The sequence below is a fragment of the Varanus komodoensis genome, unplaced genomic scaffold (genome assembly GCF_004798865.1).
Source record: "Varanus komodoensis strain SLA01 unplaced genomic scaffold, ASM479886v1 scaffold246, whole genome shotgun sequence".
Classification (NCBI taxonomy): Eukaryota; Metazoa; Chordata; class Lepidosauria; order Squamata; family Varanidae; genus Varanus; species Varanus komodoensis.
Genome location: NW_025335653.1, coordinates 63,916 through 86,472, shown reverse-complemented (window position 1 = coordinate 86,472; position 22,557 = coordinate 63,916). Strand labels below are relative to the sequence as shown.

General features: G+C 47.3%; 1 protein-coding gene across 3 annotated transcripts in view; it reads left to right on the top strand.

The window, feature by feature from the left end:
* Positions 1-6,332: 6,332 nt before the first annotated feature.
* Positions 6,333-22,557, top strand: part of SMPD4 (sphingomyelin phosphodiesterase 4) — a 41,024-nt gene continuing 24,799 nt past the window's right edge. The window contains exons 1-9 of one of the 3 annotated variants that reach the window (XM_044432650.1): positions 6,333-6,528; positions 8,367-8,453; positions 13,129-13,271; positions 13,360-13,435; positions 15,297-15,405; positions 16,538-16,590; positions 17,056-17,207; positions 17,894-18,026; positions 18,509-18,580. In XM_044432650.1, coding sequence (XP_044288585.1) covers positions 6,457-6,528; positions 8,367-8,453; positions 13,129-13,271; positions 13,360-13,435; positions 15,297-15,405; positions 16,538-16,590; positions 17,056-17,207; positions 17,894-18,026; positions 18,509-18,580 — 897 coding nt within the window. In that variant the 5' untranslated portion in view covers positions 6,333-6,456. The remainder of the gene's footprint in view (positions 6,529-8,366; positions 8,454-13,128; positions 13,272-13,359; positions 13,436-15,296; positions 15,406-16,537; positions 16,591-17,055; positions 17,208-17,893; positions 18,027-18,508; positions 18,581-22,557) is intronic. The other 2 variants (XM_044432652.1, XM_044432651.1) reach the window with 2 other exon arrangements.

Genomic DNA, 22,557 nt, shown 5'->3' with positions numbered 1-22,557 from the left:
ACATCCTGGGGGTCCTCAACACCAGGTCCGAGACGATCTCCGTCAGCACAGGCAGGGAGACTGTTGGGCAGAAGGGTGCATGGTACACCAACAGAATCCCCAATCTGTCTCGGTCGCCGAACACCAAGTAGAGGCACTCCAGCCCTGGTCTCGAAGGGACAGGAAGTCCAGTGAGAGAGATGGAAGCTCGGTAAACCAAAGCGACCCCCCCTCCCCTCCCCTCTGGGCGTGAGCAGTGCTGAACCAGATATTCGGGCGGGCACACTTGGGAAAGGGCCACATCCCCCTCTTCTCCCGCCCAGGTCTCTGTAATGCAAGCCAGGTCGGCCCCCTCATCCAGAATCAAGTCATGGATGAGGGAAGATTTGTTATTGACCGACCTGGCGTTAAGCAGCAGCACTGTCAAGCCTGAGGGGCGGCTGACAAGACTCCCTGGTACCCTCTGGTTGGGGGCAAAACCAGAATTTATATTGTTAATTTATATTGTTCTATTGAAGTTTATTTATGGTTGTGAGCCGCCCTGAGGCTTCGGCGAATGGGGCGGCATAGAAGTCTCCTAAATAAATAAATAAAATAAATAAGTAGGGACAGGTGTCAGCCATCTGTCCCTCCTTCTTCTACGCAGACACATTAAGCCCCTCCGCTGTAACAACCATTGCCCAAAACCACGCCAATGGCAGTGCCCGCGCGCTCCCCAGGGAACAGAAGCGGCGGTATGGCCAGGGACGACTCCATAAAACAGTTAAAATACAATAAAATTTTTAAAAACAATTAAAAGGCCAATCATGAAATGGCCAAACAAAGCTCCTAGCCAGCCCAGCCCCCCGCTCGGCCCACCGAACGGCCCACAAAACGGCAGCGACCGCCCTTTGGCCGTCGCCCTTCGGCCGCCGCCGGCGCTTTGAGGCCGCGGGGCGCTCCGACGCTCCGCCCCCCCCGTCCGGCGCATGCCTCTCACACGTGCGGGGCGGGTCCCGGTGCCAGGTGCGGTCGGGCGGTGTTGCTGCGGTGCGGGCGTCGCTGCCGAGTGGCGGCACGGAGTCGGCGCGCTGCTGTTTCCCGTGTTCTCCTCGGCAGCTGCCGGCGCTTTGAGGCCGCGGGGCGCTCCGACGCTCCGCCCCCCCCCCCCGGTCCGGCGCATGCCTCTCACACGTGCGGGGCGGGTCCCGGTGCCAGGTGCGGTCGGGCGGTGTTGCTGCGGTGCGGGCGTCGCTGCTGAGTGGCGGCACGGAGTCGGCGCGCTGCTGTTTCCTTTTTCCCGGAGTCGGCGCGCTGCTGTTTCCTTCTTCCCTGGGTGGGCCGTCCCCTTGGCTGTTGAGTGCAGGGACCGGGTGAAGCAGCAAGCGCTCCCACGGCCAGTACAGGGCAGCGATTCAGCATGCTGGGCTGGGGCTGGAGCTGGGACTCGGGCAATCCGGCTTCTAGTGCCCACCTGGCTGTGGAGCTCACCAACTGACATTGGGTCTGGTACAGAATCTCAACCCATCCTACCACTCAGGGCTGTTGTGAGCATCAGATTGGGCCAAGCATTATACAAGCTGCCTTGAGTTCCTTACAAGAGACAAAGGCATGGTACATATTGAGTATACAGAAGCCTCTGTCTGAACAAATTCTGCACCTCCTAATGGTGATAAGGGAGACACCAAAGTCCTGCCTGTGATCTTTTGCACCACTACCATCCCAGAGGAGGATGTGGCCCCATCGGTTTCTAGGTATTCCGTGATATTCTTTGGGCTAAACAAAAAGATCAAAAGGACAAGAAACAGGTAAAATTGATGGCCATGATAATACAACCCGATCAAGCATACAGCACTTGCCAGGAATGACAATGAGACAGCAGCAGAAACAGGTACTGTCAACAAAGCCCCAGGCACACACCCTCCCAACGAAAGCCTGGGAAAAACTAATGCACTAAAGAGGGACATTGGGAGCATGAATGCTCACTAGTGCAGAAGAAGTCCTCTAGCCCCTCTCCTTTAGCTGTCCTGGAGGACTCAGAGGAGGATTAGGGAGGTCACGGGCAAAGTCTGGAACCACCCCTGGAGCCCCGGGTGAAAACGAGGTCGGAGATCTCGACCTAGACTTCTTAGCTGATACTGGAGCAGCTTGCTCTGTATTACCCACCCTACTTGGAAAACCAACCAGCACACCGCTGTCCTGTGTGCAACAGGGCCCTGCACCACCCACCTTTATAATGCTCCCTGGGAGAGAGATCCTTCACTCACAATATTGGGTAGCTCCCTAACTGTCCTACCCCACTTCTTGGATGTGATTTACTGTGCAAATCAGGTGCAACCATCTCTTTCACCTCCGGATCAGCAAACCTGAAGCTGCACCCTGAGGAAGAATGGAGGCTTATGCTGATGCGCCAATCAACTCACTGGAAATTCCCCCAGAAGTTGAGAAGACAGTTTATCCTTTAGTCTGGGCAACAAAAATCCTGGGGTGCGCAAATAAAGCAGAGCCGGTCCAAGTAGAACTCATTCCTAGACAAGTTCCAGTACGTGTTAAACAATACCCCCTCAAGCCAGAACTGCGGAATGGACTCCAACCCATCATACACGCTTTCGTAAGTTGTGGCTTACTCCGCCACTGCCAGAGCCCATGGAATACCCCAATTTTGGCTCTGTGTAAGACCGACCAGTCATATTGCCTGGTGCAGGATTTAAGACTAATAAATGTACAGTGACAATTCACCTGGTGGTCCCAAACCCTTTCACCTTACTGACAGTCCTAGGATTTATGCATGAATGGTTCTCTGCAATTGATTTGAAAGATGCTTTCCATCCAATTAGCCTGGCAGTAGAATCACAACCAATATTTGCTTTTGAATGGGAATGGCCTGATGGGACCAAGGGCCAGCTTACATAGGACTCTCTAGTCCAGGGCTGGAAAAATTCTCCCTCCTATTTTCCTCAAGCCCTGGCAAAGGACTTGGCTGAATGGACTACAGAACCTAACACTGTCTTACTATAGTATGTAGATGATGTTCTTTTAGCTGCTGAAACAGCAGAACTATGCACACAGGCTACTATCAGCCTACTCAATTTTCTCGGGCTCCGAGAATACTGGGTTTCCAAGAAGAAAGCACAAAGAGGGGCTCACAGGTTTCCAAGAAGAAAGCACAAAGAAAGCACAAATTATGCAGCAGGAAGTGTGAGATGAGAATGGCAACTGTCGCAGGAACACAAAGAAGTGGTATGTCAAATCCCAATCCCTTCGGACTTTCCTGGGGATGGTAGGTTTAAATGTTGAGCAGAGTCTGAATTGCAGTTAGCTCACATACTATGAGGCATTACATTTCCAATCAACATCAGCTCAGACATGGTCCAGATAGAGTAGCCAGATTGACATCCAGAATTAGTCATCTTCTGCATCAAAGCTGTAATAGATTGACTGGAGTTGCAAGATAGACAGTCAAAGGTCAACAGCACAAAGAGAAACTTTAAATTCTGTGTACAAATCCATGAATATCAGAGTTTTATCAGACAGTACATACCAGAGGTTGCAAGCATAGATCAAGTAGCAATGAAGAAAGAGGGCATCCCTGTTTCGCACCTCTCTCAAGTTTAAAAAATAAGTAGGTGAAAGCCCACTGGCCTAGACTCCAGCACCTGAAGTTGAATATAAGATGTTAAGTCATTGCTGAGATTCTGCAGCAAACCCAAAATTTCCCAGTGCATTGAAACTAAATTTCTATTAATTTGGCAAAGGCCATTTCTGCATTGAAAGAAATAATGACTTCTGTTGTATTTAATCAGATCAACAACCAGTCCAAAGTTATCAGCCTCTTGTTTGGTTTTAATGAACCCTGCCTGATCTAGTTGGAATAACGCTGTAATTTTTTTGTTGTAGCCTATCACCCAAAATAGTAGTTAATATTCTAATCTCAACACGAGTCAATGCAATATGTGGGCAATTAGCTCAGTAATTACCAGGTTTAGGAACTACAGTAGTAGGAGCATTAAGTGCTAATGTAAGAGAAGCCGATTCCAAGATAAAAGTATATAGACTTGGGAATCAAAAAGCTAGAAAATCTTTTATATGGTAAAAAGTAGATGTTTTATATGGTAGGCTGCAATTTGATGCTGTGCTTCAACCAGCAAAATGCCTGAGACCGGAAAGTGGAACTATTGCTCCCTTGACTGCAGGATCTTCTCAACAGCAGCATCACTGACATGCTGAAGCAGAATGTTCCTGCACGAATCAGGGCTCTGCAAGTTATCTTTCCTATTAGGATCACAGGAAAGCACAGGATCATGTGAGTTGCTCAAGGGCAAAAACGGAGTCAGAGGAGCATGCCCAAATGGTCATGGTTGCCCCTGCCAGGCACCCAACAAGTGATAGGGCCTTTTCTGCGGTGGCACTCTGAGTCCACAGAGTGGTGTGCCCGGCACCGGCACTTTAATTGTGTTGGCACCAGGCCAACCCCTTTTTATTTACTCTGTATTTTGAGACTTGTGATTTTAATATTGGGTTTTATTAGATTTATACTTCATTGTATGCCGCCACTTTCTTTGTTTTTGCTGTCCTGAGACTCCTCTAAAGGAAAGGATAAAAAGGCTATAAGAAAATAAATAAAATGCTATAAGGAATCATAAGCCATAGACTTCTGGAGCAAGCAGCGCTCTTCACAAACCTTCTTTCCAAAACGAAGAACCCTACAGGATGAGGCAGAGCCATCACCTTTACTGTGTAGGGGCAAAGCTGAGCAAGAGAGGTTAAACAAAAGTTCCCTGATGAGGTCATAAAGAAGGTAAGACTTGGCCTGACCATGCTCTCTCTTCCAGTTATTCTACTTTTGCTGCTGCTTCTGTATGTCATCTCAGAGAAGCAGTTGACCTGTTTCACATTCTAATGCCATGGGCTACCTCTTATGGGAAACATTCACATCCATAATATTGAGATGGGTTCTGGTATTGGACAAAAGGATGGATGGATGTCACTAGGCAAAATGTAAGTCAAGAGCAGTGCATCTTTTCTGTGAGTCTGACCGGGTTACACTGCCAGCAGGATCTCTGGGGCATGTTCTGCAATTTCTGTATGAAATGGCAACTTGGGCTACAAGTCCATTTCGGTTCAGCATTGTAGGACTTTTTCCATCTCAACATGCTGTTTGGGCAGAGAAAAAGTTGTGAAAAAGCATGGGTGATGGGGAGTTGAACGAGTTCTGTCTGTCAGAACATGCCCCAAACGCATATGTTTCTGTAATATTCAGACATGCAACCCACTCAAGGCCATTACCTGGTGGGGCAATGGGCATGAATCAAAGGCTCCTTGAACTTTTAGCAAATTCAAGGTAACCAAACATGCCACACTTCAGCATGCTTGCTGAATTCACACGTAAGTCTGCCACAGCTTGTTGTGATGTGCGAACACAGCCTGCCTGCGGTTTTGTAAATGCTCAACAGACCATGTGGAAATAGTGGTTTGGATGACATGAGACCAACTTTTGCAAAAACCACAAGTAAAAACTAGTGTTGCAAGTTCTGTGAACCTGTCCCTTGTTCTTCTAGGAGTGATGCACCATCTACTGCTGGAGACCCAGGAAGCCCTATGAACGCCCGCACTTTTCATGGCTTTCTCCGAAGCATTCACTAAGCCATGCCTCTCTGTGACAGGGCATGGGGACCTGCACCCGCTCTCCTAGCCCACTTGCCCAGGAGGTGCTCACGGTGCTGCAGCCCACGAGCCCAGAACCACTTCCCGCACGCCTCCCGCCGCTCTCTGCAATTCCCGCCCGACTGGCCAAAGATGGCCGGCCCGCGCGGTGCAGCCTGGGGGAGCCGCGAACACCTGCTTCAGGCTCGGGCCGCGCGGGGCCAAGCGAGCTCGTCCGCGCCATCCTCTGCGGGTTGGGACTACCAGACCGCGGCTCCGCCACAAGAGCCTGGCCTCGCGGGGCGGCGCCGGCGAGGAGGGCCGGAAGCGGGTGTCTCGGCCGGCGGTCGCTCGGGCTCCAAGCCGCGCCGGCAGGCCAGCCTCCCTCCGCTTTGCGCGCCCGAGAAAGGAGAGGGACACGGCGGGACACACCCCCTGGGACGCGCCAGCCGCCCGGGACGCGGTGAAGAAGCCCGCCCCGCCCCGGGGCGCCTCTCACGTCATTTCGGACGCGCCCACTGGCGGCGACGTCACACTCTCGCGCCTACTGCTGCGGCGCCGCGCAACGCCTCGCGCTCGGCAGCGGTGCGCGCCCGCGGCCCCCTGGCGCGCGTCGGAGGCGTCCGCTCGCTCAGCCGGGCACCCTTTCGCGCCGAGCCTCCGAGGTGGCCTGGCTCCCGCCACCCTCCGTGTCGCCGCGGCGAGGACGGAGGCGGAGGGCCGCCTGCGGCGCGGCGCATGTTCTGAGGCCGCGCGCGGGCAGCGCTCGAAGCGGGCTGCGCGGGTCAGGCTGAGCTCCCGGCGCTGCGGTGCTCCAAACTCTTCCTCCTCTTCACCTCTTGGCAGCTGGCCGAGATGACGCCTCCGTTCGGCCCTTGGCGAAGCTCCGAGATGGCCTCTCACTTCCCGCAGCCCAGTTTTCTCTTGGTAAGTGGCGGGTCCTTGACCTCGTTTTGTCGGAGGCACTTTCTGACCCTTGGAAGGGCTAAAGTCCTCCATCTTTGGATAACCTTCCTGCTGTGGCCTCCTGGTGCCAAATTTGCCATCTTACCGTTTCCTCCTTAAGACAGCCCTCTTCTCCGAGGTCAATAACAAAGCTGCAGATTTTGCCGGACAGGCAAAAGCTTCTTGGGGTAGCGCCCTTGGGTATGCCTTTGGTATTGGGGGAGGTGAGTGCATTTCCTCTAGAACACGGGTCAAGGTAGGTTCACTTGCCCAAGCTGGTGCCCTCGATATTTGTTGGGATACAACTTTTGCATCTGCCAATTAGCATGGAGCTTGCTGCCTGGGCCAGCTCTCAATGTGCCAATTCTTATACAAATACTCCTTGCAGCCTCCCTCCCCCATAGCCCTATAACTGTCCACGCCAGAGCTGTTTCAAATAATTCCTGGCAGCCATGACAAACAAGCCATGGCAGCCTTCAGTTATGGATTGTATATTTATAACGGTTGCCTACATGCAGTACAGCAGCTCGAGATAAATCGGCCCTTAATGGGTTGTTGTATTGGGTGAGCCTGGGCCGTGAATTTGAGGGCTGTGACTTGATCTGAATGAGCTGACTTGGCCTCGGTTTCCTATTTGTAAAATAATGTTGACATCAATTTCATTATTGCTTTGAGGCACCAAACAGCACAACATTTTGTAGGACAGTCATTAAGATTAAAAAACTGACTGGTTTATAGTGCAATTCTATACATGTCTGCTGAGAGGTAAACTTCAATAGAATGTTCTCCCAGTTCAGAGGGCAAAAAATATGTGTCACACTGAAGTCTAGGCCTGGGTAGTTAAAACACTGCAGCAGAGTCAGGATTGAATTTGGACAACTACTATTTTATCTCTGCCTCTTGATTTCCGGGTATGTTTGTTAAGAACTTTGTCCCAAATACCTTCTGATTTGAGGGATGATAGACAAAGAAGTAAAGATTTTTATGAGATATTTTGTAAAGAGTGGGTGTCTTTAGCAGCCGATTTTCTACTTGACTTCATGCTTCTTTGAAACAGCTCACTCTCAATAAATGGAATGTTGAATTGTCTTTAGCAAATTTAATATCCGACAATGTGCTTATTGACTGTAGTTAGAGATTGCATTTGGTGAACTTACTTGATGGACTGTTTCTGGAAGCACTAATGTATGGCAAACACCAACACAGCACTTTTGCTTGCAAATATGAACCCACAAGCTAATGACAGAAATCTGAATGTTGATTCTCAACTCACCCAGGACTATCTTGTGAAAAGGCCTATTTAGCAGTATGGCAATGACCTGTGGCAGTACAGTGCTAATGCTGAGTAATTGTTGGCCAGAGTCATGGAATCCTAAAATTGAAGGGGACTGTTAGACCACTAAGTCCAACATGCATGCTCAGTGCAGGAGTCCAGTTTAAGACATTCCTGACAAATGACTGTCCTCCCTTTCCTTGAATCTTTCCTGATACAAAGAGAATCTACCATCTTCCTAGCAGTTGGGTCTTTTTGACTGCTTTTACTGATCAACCAAAATCTTTGATCTAACTTAAGCCTCTTGTTGTTTCCTCTTCTACAGTTTGGGATGAAAGAGAACAGGTTCCAGCTTCATTCTGTGTAACAAACCTTTGATGCACTTGGGCAGTTGCTATCATATCCCCCCTCAATCTTTTCTCCTTAAAGTTTAAACATATTTAGGTCCCTCATACTATTTTTGGAAGACCTTGTTTCTAAGTCTCAGATAAGTTCTTTTGCTTTGTCTTGTAGAAATGCATATATTTCCCCTTTTGTTTAAAAATAGGCTAGCTTAAAGAATGACTGTCTGAACAAGCCTTTCGTCCAGAGGTGTCATGATCTTGTGACCATCATTGCTGATTATCCTGCTAAGGTAGGATGACTGTTACCTGTCCGGGCCTATAGTATCTCCTTGCTTGTTTTGTTTTAGAAACAGCATTAACATTATTTGATGAAGATGTATGGGTTCAAGTTAGCTTCAAAATAAGGCAAACTGTGTGTGCTGTGCAATCCCATGTTACAGCTGGACTTGGCGAGTTAATGTGGGGCTAGCTCCCATGCAAATGCAGACACTTTTCCAGATCAAACAGGTAAGCTGAAATAAATAGCTCTGAGGTGTACCTTCCTCCTGCAATTTTGGTTTTTCATTCTGGTATTCTACCTGGCAGTCAAAGCACTGGATGGTAAGTTACAGGGCCTCTGGGTAGGTCTGGCACTGTCACTGGGGGCACAAATAATTTCCATTGCAAGGAGTACCATTTTCCAGCTCTGGATAGTCTGGCTACAAAGGTTCATGCACGATAACTCAAGTTTGTGATATTGTAATGCAGTTTATATGGAGCTGTATTTTGAAGTTGGCCTAGTAGCTACAGTGAGTGCAAAATATCATGGCTAGGCTGCTGAGTGGGACATCTTATATATTACACCAGTTCTGAAGGAGTGGCATGGGCTGCCAGTTAACTGCTAGGCCAAGTTCAAGGTGCTTGTGTTGACTATTTATTTTATATTCTGCCTTTCTTTCAAAGAATGGTGCTCAAAATGTCTAAAAGTAAAATCTAGATTGAAAACAAAATCTTGATTAAGTTATAACAACAAATATATTGAAAACTTCCTAAGAAAGATGATAAGCAGTGCAGAGCAGTGGAAGAGCCCCTTCTGCAGGAGTGCACTGACATGTAGTCAACATCTGGGCAGTTCTGGAGCTTCATCTGGTGATCAGAACAGGAGCAGCCACCTGGGTAATTGCAGACTTGAGTTCACCCTGCTGAAGCTTCTAGCTGCCTGGTGAGTGTCAGCTGGGAGACCTGAGGGAAGAGCTAGATAAGAGCAAGACCTAGATAAGACTTCCACTGGTTTCCCTGCTAGCTATGGCTCCCACATCTTGCCTGACCTTCCCTTGATCCAGGCCCCTTCCTTGCTTCACTGCACCCTCTGCCAGTTTGGATCCTGCCTGGTTCACGGTGCTTTAGGTGCCCACTCTTGCCCCATCCTGATCATGGCTGCACTCCCTGCACTATGTATCATCCCCATTCTGGAACTCTGACTTGGCCATGAGCATATCCTCATTTTGCATTCCTGCTTTCTGACTTTTACCTTGCTTCTCTGACTTGACTTCTCCATCTGTCTTGGCTCCTGTTGCCCTGATCCTGGCAGGAGTCTGCAAAGACTCTTGCTGCCCATGCCCCAGAACCTGACACACCCCAAGGGCCTGCTTGAATAGAAGTATTTTGCCCTACTGCTGGTGGGACAATGGTTGTAGGGGGAGGTTCCTCACATCCCTTGGCCTGGAGTTCAGAGCCTGAAAACATCCGTCGTGAGGGCCCTTGTGCCCCACCAAATGTGTCTAATATAAGGTGGTAATTGTGATCTGATAGGTATCCAGTGTGGATATGATTTAAATCACTAGTCAGTAAGACTAGATTTAAAATATGGTTTTCTACATAATTTGCATGCATGCCTGCCTTACCCATAGGTAGAGGAACTTCATTAAAATATTCCCAAACTGGGGCTCTTTTATGGCCTGCTGCCTTTATAGGTTTTCTCCTCCAGGGAAAGAATATGATAAACCTCAGGTCACAAACACAGAAAGATCCAAAGGCTTGTGGAGTATTCTGCTCAAAAGGTTTCACTTTTACTGTTCTCCGCCCCCCCCCCACACACATGTAGCTTCTTGTGCAGATCTATTCCACTCCCAATAGCTTTCTTCTGTTTGTTGAATTTTTTGAAGTTTAGCACTCAAGAGATAAGGGGTTGATTCAATGTACATACATTTGCAAAGGAAAAATGAGATTAAAGTCTTTTTCTCAACTTTTTTATGCTTATTTGGTAACATTTTTGATGTGAAGAAGAGGCATGTGATCTCTGCAGACACAAATTCACAGTTTTGAGAACTGTAAAGCCAAGCATTTGTGATAATACCTTCTAGATAGAAAAAGTTCCCAGTAATCTTACGGAAACCTCTGGAAGAGCATGACATTGTGAATGGATTAATGTAATTAATTTACCCAAAAAATCAGACATGACATGAATACATAACCTCATACTGCATAATTAAAAAGGAACCCTTATTTCATGATTTGGACTATAAATAGCAAACTATCTTTAGATAGATTTTTCCTCAAAAAGATTTTATTTTTAAAAATCCAATTTTAAAATTAAAAGTAATTCTTAAATTAAAATCCTTTAAAAAAACAAATTGATTTTATCCCCAATTCTGATATCACCAAGACTTGTATAGGTAAGGGTACAGTTTGCTTGTTTGTTTTTTAATAGATCCAACAGGAAGGGGGGTTGCATTGTAGTTAAGGAAAGTTTGCAACTGTTTGGAAGTTTGATTATGGGAATGGAAGTCAGAAGAACATAAGAAAAACTGTGCTGAATCAGACAAAAGGTCCATCTTGCCCAGCACTTTGGACAGGCAGTGGCAAACCAGCTGCCCACAGGATCCCTCAAGCAGGATGTGTGCAACACTTCCACCCGACCAAGCTGCTCAGCAGCTGGTATCTGCAGACATGCCACCTCTGGTAAAGGAGGTTGCATTGAATCTGTCCAGTACAGTCCTGTGGAAGGCATTCAGGTAAAAGGAGGGAGAAACAAGTGATACTGTTGTGGGAGCGTGCTGTAGATTGCCCAGCCAGCCAGGAGGCATGAGTGGGATTTTCCTAGAACAGGTGACAAAACTTTCACAGGAACAAGCAACAGCAGTAGTGGGTGATTCCGACCATCTTGATAACTTCTGGAAGTCTAACTCTGCAAACAATAGAAAATCCAGTAGGTTTTAGACTTGTCTTGCTCACAACTTGATTTCTTACAGGGTGGAAGAAAGAGTAAGGAGATCGGTTGTCCTGTACAGTAAAACCTTGGATTGCGAGTAACTTGATCTGCAAGTGTTTTGCAAGACGAGCAAAAAGTTTTTCCAAATTTTAACTCGATAAACGAGTGATGTCTTGCAGTATGAGTATTACGCGTGCTTTGCCTGCTGGGTGTCACGGCACAGCTGGGCGCCAGTTCTCCTCTCTCTTGCTGTTGGTGTGAGTACAGCATTGTCTCCTCCCCGAGCACGCCTGTGATCGCGCCCACCTCCCCCCCAGTGCGCCCATGATTGCGCCTGCCCCCCTGAGCGCACCCGCTTCAAATTTTTTGATTAAAAAAAAAGTTCAGACTGGATTAACCTTATTTACATTGAACCTTATGGGGAAATTTGCTTTGATATACAAGTACTTTGGATTGCAAGCATGTTTCCGTAATGAATTATGCTCGCAATCCAAGGTTTTACTGTATTTAATTCTGACCAAGAGATGGCAGAATAAAGTCAAAGTGGTGGGAAGTTTAGGAAATGTAACTGTGGCATCTTGGCATTTGTAATAGAGAGGGCTGTGAAAACCAAATTTAGTTGGATGTGTACCTTGTACTTTGGAAAAGTAAGTTTTGGAAAGCTCAGAGAACTATAGGTTGGTACGAGTCATGTATAGAAATCCTGAAGGAAAAAAGAGTCCAAGGGGTAGGAGCCTTTGAAAGCCGAAATTCCGAAGACATTGTTAAAAAATGGGATACATGTAAAGAAATCCGGGTGGTTCAGAAGTGTCAAAAGGAGGTGAGATGTGTGTCATAAGATCATTAAACACAGACAAGAGTTGCCCAGACTCATAAAGGTGGAGTTAGGAAGGCAAATCTCATAGTGAGCTGAAGATACTAAAAACAGCAAGGAATAGGGAGGACTTCTCTAGGTCCATGCCTTCAGGCTTGCAACCTGCAAGACACAACACAAAAAGAGAAGGGAGGTGGTGCAGGAGACGTCTCATTCTTGGCTTCACAGTTCTGACAAGGGTTGCTTCTGGTAAGGAGGGACAAAGCAAGCCCCCTGTAGCTGTTCGTTCTCTGTTACGTGACCAGGTTGGTCACCCCACTGCCACGAGCATCCTGGGGGCATGCACGCCCCCAGTAGCCTGTGGTTCCCTGGCTGCTGGAGGAAGCCAGAGGCTGCAAACCCAGGAGCAGTCAGTTGGGGCCATATGCTTCTTTTGGCAAAGAAGGAGTGAAGCGCTGCTTGCTTGCTCTCCTGTCTGCTATGAGGCAGAGTGTTGCCCCCTGCAGAATGGGCATCTCTATCTCTTCCTCACCCACAGTTTAGGACCCAGATTCCCAGAGTACCTCCGCCCTTATGGAACTGCCTAGGCACTAATATGTACAGCACCCCCCACCCCCTTGAAACACAGTGCCATGGAGTCTTACAACCTCATGGTTTAGCTGGGAGACCCAATTTGTTTGTTCAGTCTTTGATTGAATTGGTATTGCTGTGTTTTGTAGATGGTTACCTATTTATGTAATCTCCCAGTTTTACTTCTTCTGTTGGTCGAATATATGGTTGAGTTTTAGTACTGTAACCTGTTTGGGTATTAGTGAAAATAAAAGTAGGTAATAACTTTTATAAATAAGTAAATAAAAGGTTTTAGGGTGGGCCATATCTTGTATGCTTGAAAGCTTTGGGCAATCTTTTGATCAAACAGTGTGCCCCCCTTTTAATAATATTTCCCCTCTTTACTCTAAAGGAGCTGCATGCCATCTTTCCCTGGCTGGTAGAGAGCATTTTTGGCAGCTTGGATGGCATCATTTCTGGGTGGAACCTTCGCTGTCTGCAGGGAAGAACAAACCCTACTGAATACAGTGTTGCCCTTGACTTTCTAGATCCTGGGTAGGCTTCATTTTTGTCCATTCCAGTAATTTGCAGCAACTGCTTCTAAAGAACTTCTCACTATTTCTCTCTTGCCACTTTTTTGCAGAGGTCCAATGATGAAGCTGGTCTACAAGCTCCAAGCTGAGGAATACAGATACGATTTTCCTGTGTCATACCTTCCAGTCAGTTCCTGGAGAGTGATATGATAACATGGGGATAAAGTGATAGAAATACCATATTCAATATTTTGTACTCAGAGATACAGTTCCACACTCTTTAGTTCTTAATATTTCACATGGAAGTATCAGTGATCTTATATTTCAGTAAAGAACCATTTCAGCTTAAGGGCTGGATTCAGTTTTGGAGATACTTGTGGGGTACATTCGGGTGGGCTCTGTGTCTGAAAGCAAAGACGGCGTGGCCAAGGTGAGTGGAGTGGGTCCCATATCACAGAAGAAATGGGCAAAAAGCAGCAGCTCAGAACTCTCCCTGCCAGTGATTTAGCCTCAGGGAAGCCATTTCTTCTTCAAAAATGGGGCGGGGGGGGGGTCAGCATGTGAAAACACCAAACCATCAGTGGTTGGGGGAAAGAGAATGGGGCCCCACCCCATCATGTAGGAACTTTCTGAGGTAAATGGCAATATTGAAAAGCAACAACCATTTTTAAAGGAATTTCAACTTGTTTGTGATATAATTTCTTCTAATAGTAACGGTGCATAACCTGTGGGAGCCAGTAAGGCAGCAAAATGGGGCAGCCCTGACAAGGGCAAAGTGTTTGTGCATACCCATCAGCTGTGCAGGAAAACATTTCTCTGCAAAGTAACCACCTGTCTCCTGTAGGCGGAAAGGCGGCGGGCCCTCCCCCCAGCCTACCGTGCTTCAGTGGCCCCTGCTGCCCTGCTGCGTGTCAGCCTGCCACTGGTGGCAACCCAGGGCCTAGTGTGGGATAGGATGTTGGGGTTGGACAATGTGAGCTGATGCCTCCCTCCCCGGCTGGAGTCCTTTGCTCCCTTTGGGGAATTGTTCCTGAGCAGTTTGAAGAGTCCTCTGGAAATGGTTAATCTGAATCAGGGAAGGGGCTGATGGTAAACCAAATGCCCCCTGCCAATGCAGAGAAGGGGCTGCTTGAAAGACATAATCTGGGGAGGGCAAGATCATAGCCTGGCCTGGGCTTCCCTCCACAGTCCTGTGCCAGTGGCCGAGAAGCATTGGTGTTCTGCCCGGTGCTGCCTTGCTTGTGTTTGTGGCCTTGAGCCCTTTTCTCCCCTCAAGAAGCGGCGGTGGAGAGAGACCACGGCTCCCAAGACGTACTGGACTGTGCCGTGGTCCACAATTAGGCTGATAAATCTGTACGTTCTGTTGGCGCTGTCCCTCCAACGCCACAGAGAGATAAAGACACAAAAGGTGGCTGACGTGGCCGGCTCAGTCAAATTTGTCCAAGAGAAGATTTTTTGGTTGAGCCGCGAGGAAAAAGGGAGGATGCCGCCCAGTCGGTGGAGGAAATTATGGCCGTGGTTGAGTGGGGCGCATGCCCCGACAACGTAATGTCTGTAAATCACTCATACATGTTGCTCAGACACATGGCATGAACCTATCAGGAGAAGTCTATACAAAGTTCTTTTTGTACATTTGATTTGTAAAGCCTGGGAATCTTGTAAATGTGTGTACATTTGGCATTTTGAAACCATGTAAATAACGGATGGGGTACTTTCTATTTTTGTAATCTTGCAATTTTTGGGCCTTTTTGTACCTTTGTAGTATGTTTTTATTTAACTAAAAATTTCAACCTAAAAAAAAAAAATTTCAACCTCTGTGGGATGCAGATTCTGTGCTGGCGCCAAGGCCAGTTTAGGCAGGAGAGTTTGCCCCACACAGCCAAGCATGTATGTACCCTCGCTCTTGCTCTCCTGCATGGTTTGGTGGTTCTTTCGCTTCACAGGGTTCAAATAACTGCATTTGTACAACGTAATGCTATTTCTGTCTTCACATACTTCTTTTTTGTATAATGATGTATGTGGAACTGCATTGTTCCTTCGTTTTCAGGGCCCAGTGAAAGCCTCAATACAAGAACGGATTTTGCCAGAGTGTTCTTTATACCACAACAAAGTCCAGTTCTCTCCCGCTGGAGGCCTGAGTTTGAACTTGGCCCTGAGTATCCTTTGGACAGTGATTACAGGATAGCGTCTCTTTGTATAGGTGAACTAGGGATAGGCTTGTCATGAGGACAGGCTGCTCTGATCAAGCTAGCCATTTGGCCCCAAGCAGAGCATCAAACAGTCTGTGGCTGTGGGGAGCCTGCCATAATGCCTGGAACCAGCACAGTTCTCTGGGTGAGCAAAGGCTTCCTTCTCTGTCTCTCTCTCTCTCGAGTCTTCCTTCTCGCCAGGCATGCAATAGGTCTTTAAACCCAGCAGCAGCTGAACATACCTAGAGTGTTGCTGTTGTCAGAACAGCTTGGTACAGATGGAGTTCTGTCAGCAGACTGTTCCAAAAGAGCCAGGTCACTTGTTGATTGGTTCCAGAATCGGAGTGATTCAGATGTTGGTGGCTGGGTTCACATACACTGACCTCATCGCTCCCTGGTTGATGTGTAGGCTACAGCTCCTCCAGCTGATACTTTAGCTTGCGGGGGATGTGTGGCAAGCAAAGCCACCCTGCCTGAGGCACTGGATGCAAGAGCCCTCCTTCCGTGCATGGCACACAGCGAGCACCCTGGCCAAGGCCCCAAGTGGAGGGCTCCTCCATGCCACAGCATGGCCTTCCTTGAAGGAAGCTGACAAAGCACCCAGACTGCTGTTCACTGTAATCTCTGATATGGTATAAGTAATAATGGTGGAGATACCTCTTCCTGCTAGTTCTGAAGGCTTCAGTGAGGAACCTTAGCTGAGGCCATTAGGCAGGCAGAATTAGTGCATGTGCCAGAGGCTCTCCATCTATGTTTCCAGTGCATGGGGGACAAGGAGATGATTCCTCTCCAGGATGCTTTCCTGGTCTTGTAGGAGTGGGACGTGATGGTTCTGGATGCAGCCAGCAAACCTTGAACTTTGTTTTTGGGTTAGAGGTACCCCAATAGACATTGGCTGTCTTGGTTTTCTCCCTTAGAGTTTTACATTTCTGTTTTTATCACATTTACTGGGTTTCTACTTGCTGTGCCTGTTTTAAAGGCTAGCCTTAGGAGAAAAATATTTTAGGGGAAAAATAAAAGCAAAATAAAATGCCGATTTAAAGCACTGCTACTGCGTTTTGTTCACAGTTGGTCTGTTTCCTTGACCCTGCTTCCTCAGATCCATATGAATATTACATGTTCTATTTTGCATTGAGCCTTATTATGCAGAGGGTAAATACCAGTGAGCTTGTCTCTTTGTTCAGTGCCTCACCTCTTGTTTGCAACATGAGAAGCTGCTGAATCTTGTGGCTCTCACAGTGATGGTTCTGCCTGCTCCATCCAGGCATTTGGTGGAAAGACCTTTTTGAAGAGCTTGAAACACTCTGCCTGACTGGGCTTGATACTAATATGTGCTTACTGCGTTAACCCCAAACTTACATGCTATTCCTGACCCTGGCACGATGGGGTGAAAGCAAGGTTTGCTGAGGGCTGATTGGTGCATCATGATTGTGAGCATGTCCTCGCCAGCCTCACTACTGAGCCTTGACCATAGTGGGCAGCAGGATTAGAGACATTCCCTACAGGCTGGGGAGGAGCATGCTGTTGGTGTGGGAAGTCAGTGTGGAGGGCTCTGGCTTTGGGTCGTTGTTTGAAGGATTGTACACTGTCTGTACTCTGGGTGTGTCTGTGTTTCAGAACATCCCCGCAACCTGCCATGTCAGCATGTCCAACAGTGCATACTTCGTCCTAGTGGATAGGTACTTAAAGTGGTTTCTGCCCACAGAAGGCAATGTCCTTCTGCCCTCTGCCTCAGATCCTGGAGGTGCTATCCCTTCACCTGCTCCCCGGTGAGTGCTGGTTTTGCTCTTCCAGATTGCAAGATCATGATGTTTTGGTCTCCTGGCTGACAATATAGGAAAAGCACCTTTTACCCAAGACATTTGTCAGTTCCAATTGGCATTTGACCTTGCTGACAAGCCAGGTGAAAGCCCAGTTTCATGATAGTGACCAGATGGGTTGTTGGCTTCATTGGCAAAAGCAGGCAGCCTGGAGCAGCCACTGAAGCTTCTTCAAGCCAGCAGGAGGTCATCTTCATTATCTAAAAAATAGAAATGCTTTCTGCTTCAGAAGTATTGTTTTTGCTGGCTGGAAAAACAGTCAATTTATTAAAAATCATACAGTTCCTCAGTGGAAGCGTCTCTCATTGGGTGACAATCAGCATTTTATGTAGAGTTTACTTTAGGCTGCTGCATCTTTAATCTGAGCATTTGAAAAGGGCACGGGCACTTCAGGAGCAAAACTGAAGTTTCCAATTGACAGGCCTGCTGTCCCTTGTATCAAGACATTGCTGTCTGCATGCACATGCATGCACACCAGTTCCTGCTTGGGGCCTTCTGTCTTCAGGTTCACAATAGTAGCTCCTCACTCTCTACAGCTGCACTGTGGCCTTGAATTTGCAGGCAGTGTTCCCATAGTGGTGTTTTGATTATCCTTTTTTGATCTCATTTGGCCTATGTCTTTTCCCTTCCTCAAGATCTCCAGCAGTGCCTTTCACCTCATATGGGATGCATCCCACAAGCCTTCTGAAAAGGCATGTTGCTCACCAAACTTCAGTGAATGCTGACCCTGCTTCACAAGAAATCTGGAGATCAGAAACTTTACTTCAGGTGAGCCTCTGGTAGGGAGCTTCGGGGGGAGGGGTCAGATGCATTAGATGCTGTGCCAATGCAGGGCTGCATCTTGTGGGTTGATTTCGGTCAGCGGAATGGAGGACTTCACAACAGAAGGATATTTATTGTTCAGCTTCCACAGCTGAGGAAGGTACACCTTTCAAAGAATGATCAGTCCTCCTGCACTCTGGTGCAAACCCATGGTGATAACCTGTTACAAGGGGCTGAAGGAATTAAGAAGGCTGGTGGGGCCTTCCCTTCCCTCACCTTGCCAGCCCCTGCACCAACATCCCAAACTCTGTGGGTGCCCACTTGGAAAAATGAAATCATGCAGGAGTACCTAACCTGTGCAACTGCTCTCTGGAACTTGTTCTAACTGATTCAAGAATGTCCCCAGTGGTTCAGTCCAGAATCCTAAGAACAAGGATTACCCCCAGGATGTCCTTCTCAGCCAGATGATCAAGTCCTTCCTTTCCTAGGTCTTTGTTGAAATGTGGCTTCATCATTACTCCCTGGACATGTACCAGAAAATGCAGTCCCCTCACATCAAGGTAATGGAATGGATCATAGGTGGCTGGGAAATGATGGTTCTAAGCTTAGACTGGACAGGTTTCAAAGACAGAGAGAGAGAGAACAAGAAACTGGACACAGTACTCCAGATGAGGCCTAACCAGGGCTGCAGAAAGGGGAACTAGTACTTCACATGATTTGGAAGTAATGCTTCTATTAATGCAGCCCAAGATAGCATCTGCCCTTTTTGTAGCCACATCACACCGTTGACTCTTATTCAACTTGTGATCTACAACAATTCCAGGATCCTTCTCACATGCAGTATTGTTGAGCCAAGTATTCTCCATCTTGTAACAATGCATTTGGTTTCTTTTTCCTAGGTGTAGAACTTGGCATTTGTCCCTACTGAATTTCTTTCTGTTGTTCTCAGCGTGATGCTCCAGTCTTTCAAGAGCATGTTAGATCTTGTTTCTGTCTTCCAGGGTATTAGCTATCCCACTCAGTTTTGTGTCATTTGAAAAACTGATCACTATTCATTGCACCTTTTCATCTAAGTCCTTAATAAAAATGTTGAAGAGCATTGGGCCCAGTACTGAACCCTGCAGTACCCCACTTGTTACCTCTCCCCAGTTTGAGAAGATGCCATTGAGGAGAGTTCTTTGAGTCTGATTCTATAGCCAACTGTGAATCCACCTGATTGTCATTTCACGTAACCCACTGTTAGCTAGGTTGCTAACCAGGAGATCATGGGGCACTTTGACAATGGCTTTGCTGAATTCAAGATGGATTATGTTCACAGCATTTCCACAGTCCTTCAGGGAGGTTACTCAATCAAAAAATGAATTCAGATTAGTCTGGCAGGATTTGTTGTTCCAGGTTCTTCTTTCTTAAAGATAGGGGCAATATTGTCCTTCACAAGTCATCTGGCCATTCCCCTGCCCTCCCTGATTTCTCAATGGGAATAGACAGTGGTTCTGAGAGTTTTACCAGCTTCTTTATGACTCTCAGGTGGAGGCCCTGGTGATTTGAACTCATTCAGTTAGATGAACCCTGAGTCCCTTTTGCCTATCAACCTTATGCTGCCATCCTGCTCCTTCAGCTTGTACTTCACCTTCAGCAGGAAGGTGATAGATCTTGTACTTCACCTTCAGCAGGAAGGTGATAGAGGTGATAGAAGACTGAGCCAAAGTAGGAACTGAGAACATCTGCCTTTTCAGCACATCTGCTATCCATCCCATGGTGAGGCAGCATTCCTGTGGGCATGGAAGCCCTTTGGATAAAGAGGTGTGCACATAAGTGAAAGAGTTTTCACAAACCCTCTTGTCTGACCCGGGTTTTCTGCACCACTGTAGAGTTCTTTAGCACTCCACTAACTGGGGACACTCAAGTAGTTGTAGTGGCCTTGAGTTTTAGGCTGGTTTGCTAGCTGCAGTCCTCTGGGGGGAAGGGGGTCCTGCTTCAGGTATCCATGCTCTGTAGACATACAGGCCAGACTACTGCAGCATGTACTGTGGGAAGCTGCCTTTAAAGATGGCTCAGAAACTTCATCTGGTGCAGAATAAGGTTGCTCAGATGTTGGGGGGTGGGCTGCAGTTGGCTGATGTGATGTTGATACAGTGCCAGGTGCTGTCAGGAATCGGATTCCCTACTCAGAAGTATCTCTCAAACAACAGAGAGTTCTTTGGCAAATACAGTTTATTTCCAGTGTACATTTGGTAAGGTATTGGGCAACAAGGGAAGGTCTCTGAGCATGCACCGGATGGTTCACCAAACCCAAACTAGGGACTGTTTCCAAGTCCCTCTTCAGTAACCTACCCCTCCGTGTGTGCCCCTGTAGAGATGGGCAAGCCTCCTAGAGCTACACAAGCCTCTAGCTGTCTAGCATTGCTTTCCTGAAGCAATGCCATGGGGTCAAGGGTCAGGCCAGGTTCTTTTGGCTCCTCTCCTATGTCCCCTCCTGGCACTTCCAGACCCTGCTTGAATATCTGGAGACAGCGGCCTTGAGATAAACTTCTCTTCCTCTGCCATCTCTGCCCATAGATTTCATTTCTCAGGCCTCCCTGTTCTCATCCGAGGCAGTGGGGCCCCACTGGCCCTGGAAAATATGCCAATATCTCTGGTTGCCAGAATGCTTCCGAGACAGACTTAAAGAGCTGCTTTTCATCTTTAGAGCCTTAAGCCAGTGTTGGGAGGCCTTTGTTTGGCCAGATGGCTACAAGACCCATGCCACAATACAGGCAGAGTCTAGAGTGGATTCACACACTGTCTTTCGTGTGCATGAACACCCAACAGGGATCCTCTTCACCCATTGCCAAAGAAGATTAAGTTGATGAGTATAAAGAAAGGCCTTTTTGATAGTCACCTCTAGAATGTGTTTTCATTGTAGGTTTGCTGGGTGACTTCTTTGCAAGCTTTCTGTAAAGCTCTAAACACCCAACTGTTCTTGTTGGCCTTTTCATAATCGTATTTTGGGTTCTTGGTTTTATTTGTAAATGCTTTTTAATTTAATGTCATGGTTTTGTAGTGTGTGTTTTATCTTGTATGCCACCATGTAAGAATTCCAATCTAAAGGCAATTCAGATTTAAATTTAAAAATCTGGTGTGTATTGCTTGGTGTTCCTGAATGTGGGTCTAATCATAAAGTTAACTCCTCTTTTATTTTCCTGAAAATGTCTACCTTTTCTGTCCTCATGCATTGTTTGCTTCTCATCCTTGTTGTTGCTCTCTGCCTGTTCTAGGCAGGGAGATGCCCAGCATGTTGTCCTACTCCATCTCCTTGTTTAACTTGGGTCGCACCTTGTAATGTGACTAGCTGTTTCGGTGTTGGGCTTCCATGTTGACAGTCCTCCACCAGAGATCCAGAAGGAGAAGCTGTTGTGAGGCTTGGCCTTTTGAGATCAAGATTGCCAAACCAGGGAAAAGATTGTTTAGAGACACTGACTTTGTCCGCAGGCTGTCTCAGAGTGTTACTTTGAAAACAGTTCTCTTCATTCTTTACCAGTGGTGGGTAACTTTTGGTGGGTAACTGGGAGCTAATTTGGCATCTTATTTTCTTGGCATCTTCATGAGCACTGGGATCCTTCTTCATAGACTCTGTGCATCGTGCACGTGCTCTGTGCCTGCATGGGCCCTCTTGTTGGGAAGATTCTACAGCTAAGCATTCGTTTGGGTGGGAGCTCCTCTTTCTGTACCCTGCATCCAGGGGAGGGGCCCTGTCCATTCCCCACTTCCTTTTCCACTACATGCCTAGGTCAGAAAGTGCTTTTCTCCTCAACTTGAGCAGTTTTTCAGTGTTTATTGCCTTTCTCCCACATTCTCCTCCTCAACTCTCTGCTCAGTCTCCTTTTTACCCATCTCTCCATGAATGTTGTTTTCACTCTTTACTTGTGAAACCTGCTGCTAGAATCAGAGAGGCACTGCTGGAATGGAACTGTGCAGTCAACTCATCACCAGCCTCTTGTTAATCCTGAAGGGTTTCAGAGTATCCTAACACTCTTGAGAGGGCATCTAGGTTTACCGATATTGACAAAGATCCAGCAGCTGCCAGCTACATCCATCCCACCAGTGCCTCTATGAGGACTTGGTACCAACAGGGAGACACTGATGGCGATCTCTGATGCCCTGAATCTCTGATGCTACCAATTTTAATAAATTTAAATTAATACATTTCTTTAATAAAAAGAAAGAGACATCTCATTCCTCTTGAGGCATCCATGGCCCAACTCAGCCATTGTTGAGTCTCTGCAGGGCTGATTACAATGGGAACACTGTAGACTGGAAGGGCCAGTGCCTCGACAGTATAGGAGTCTGTGTCTACATGTCCTCGATACTCAGCTTTCAAGTCTCCAGATATGAGGGCACCAGCTGTTCCTATGGGACAAAATCAAGGCCATATCTGACCACCTTCCTGATGACTGCAGGAAACTGACCCGGATGTTCCAGTCCAGAGGCTACAAAGCAGACTAGTTAGTAGATTGCTGCCACAAGGCACCATGCTGACTGTGATGCCAAGGAAATG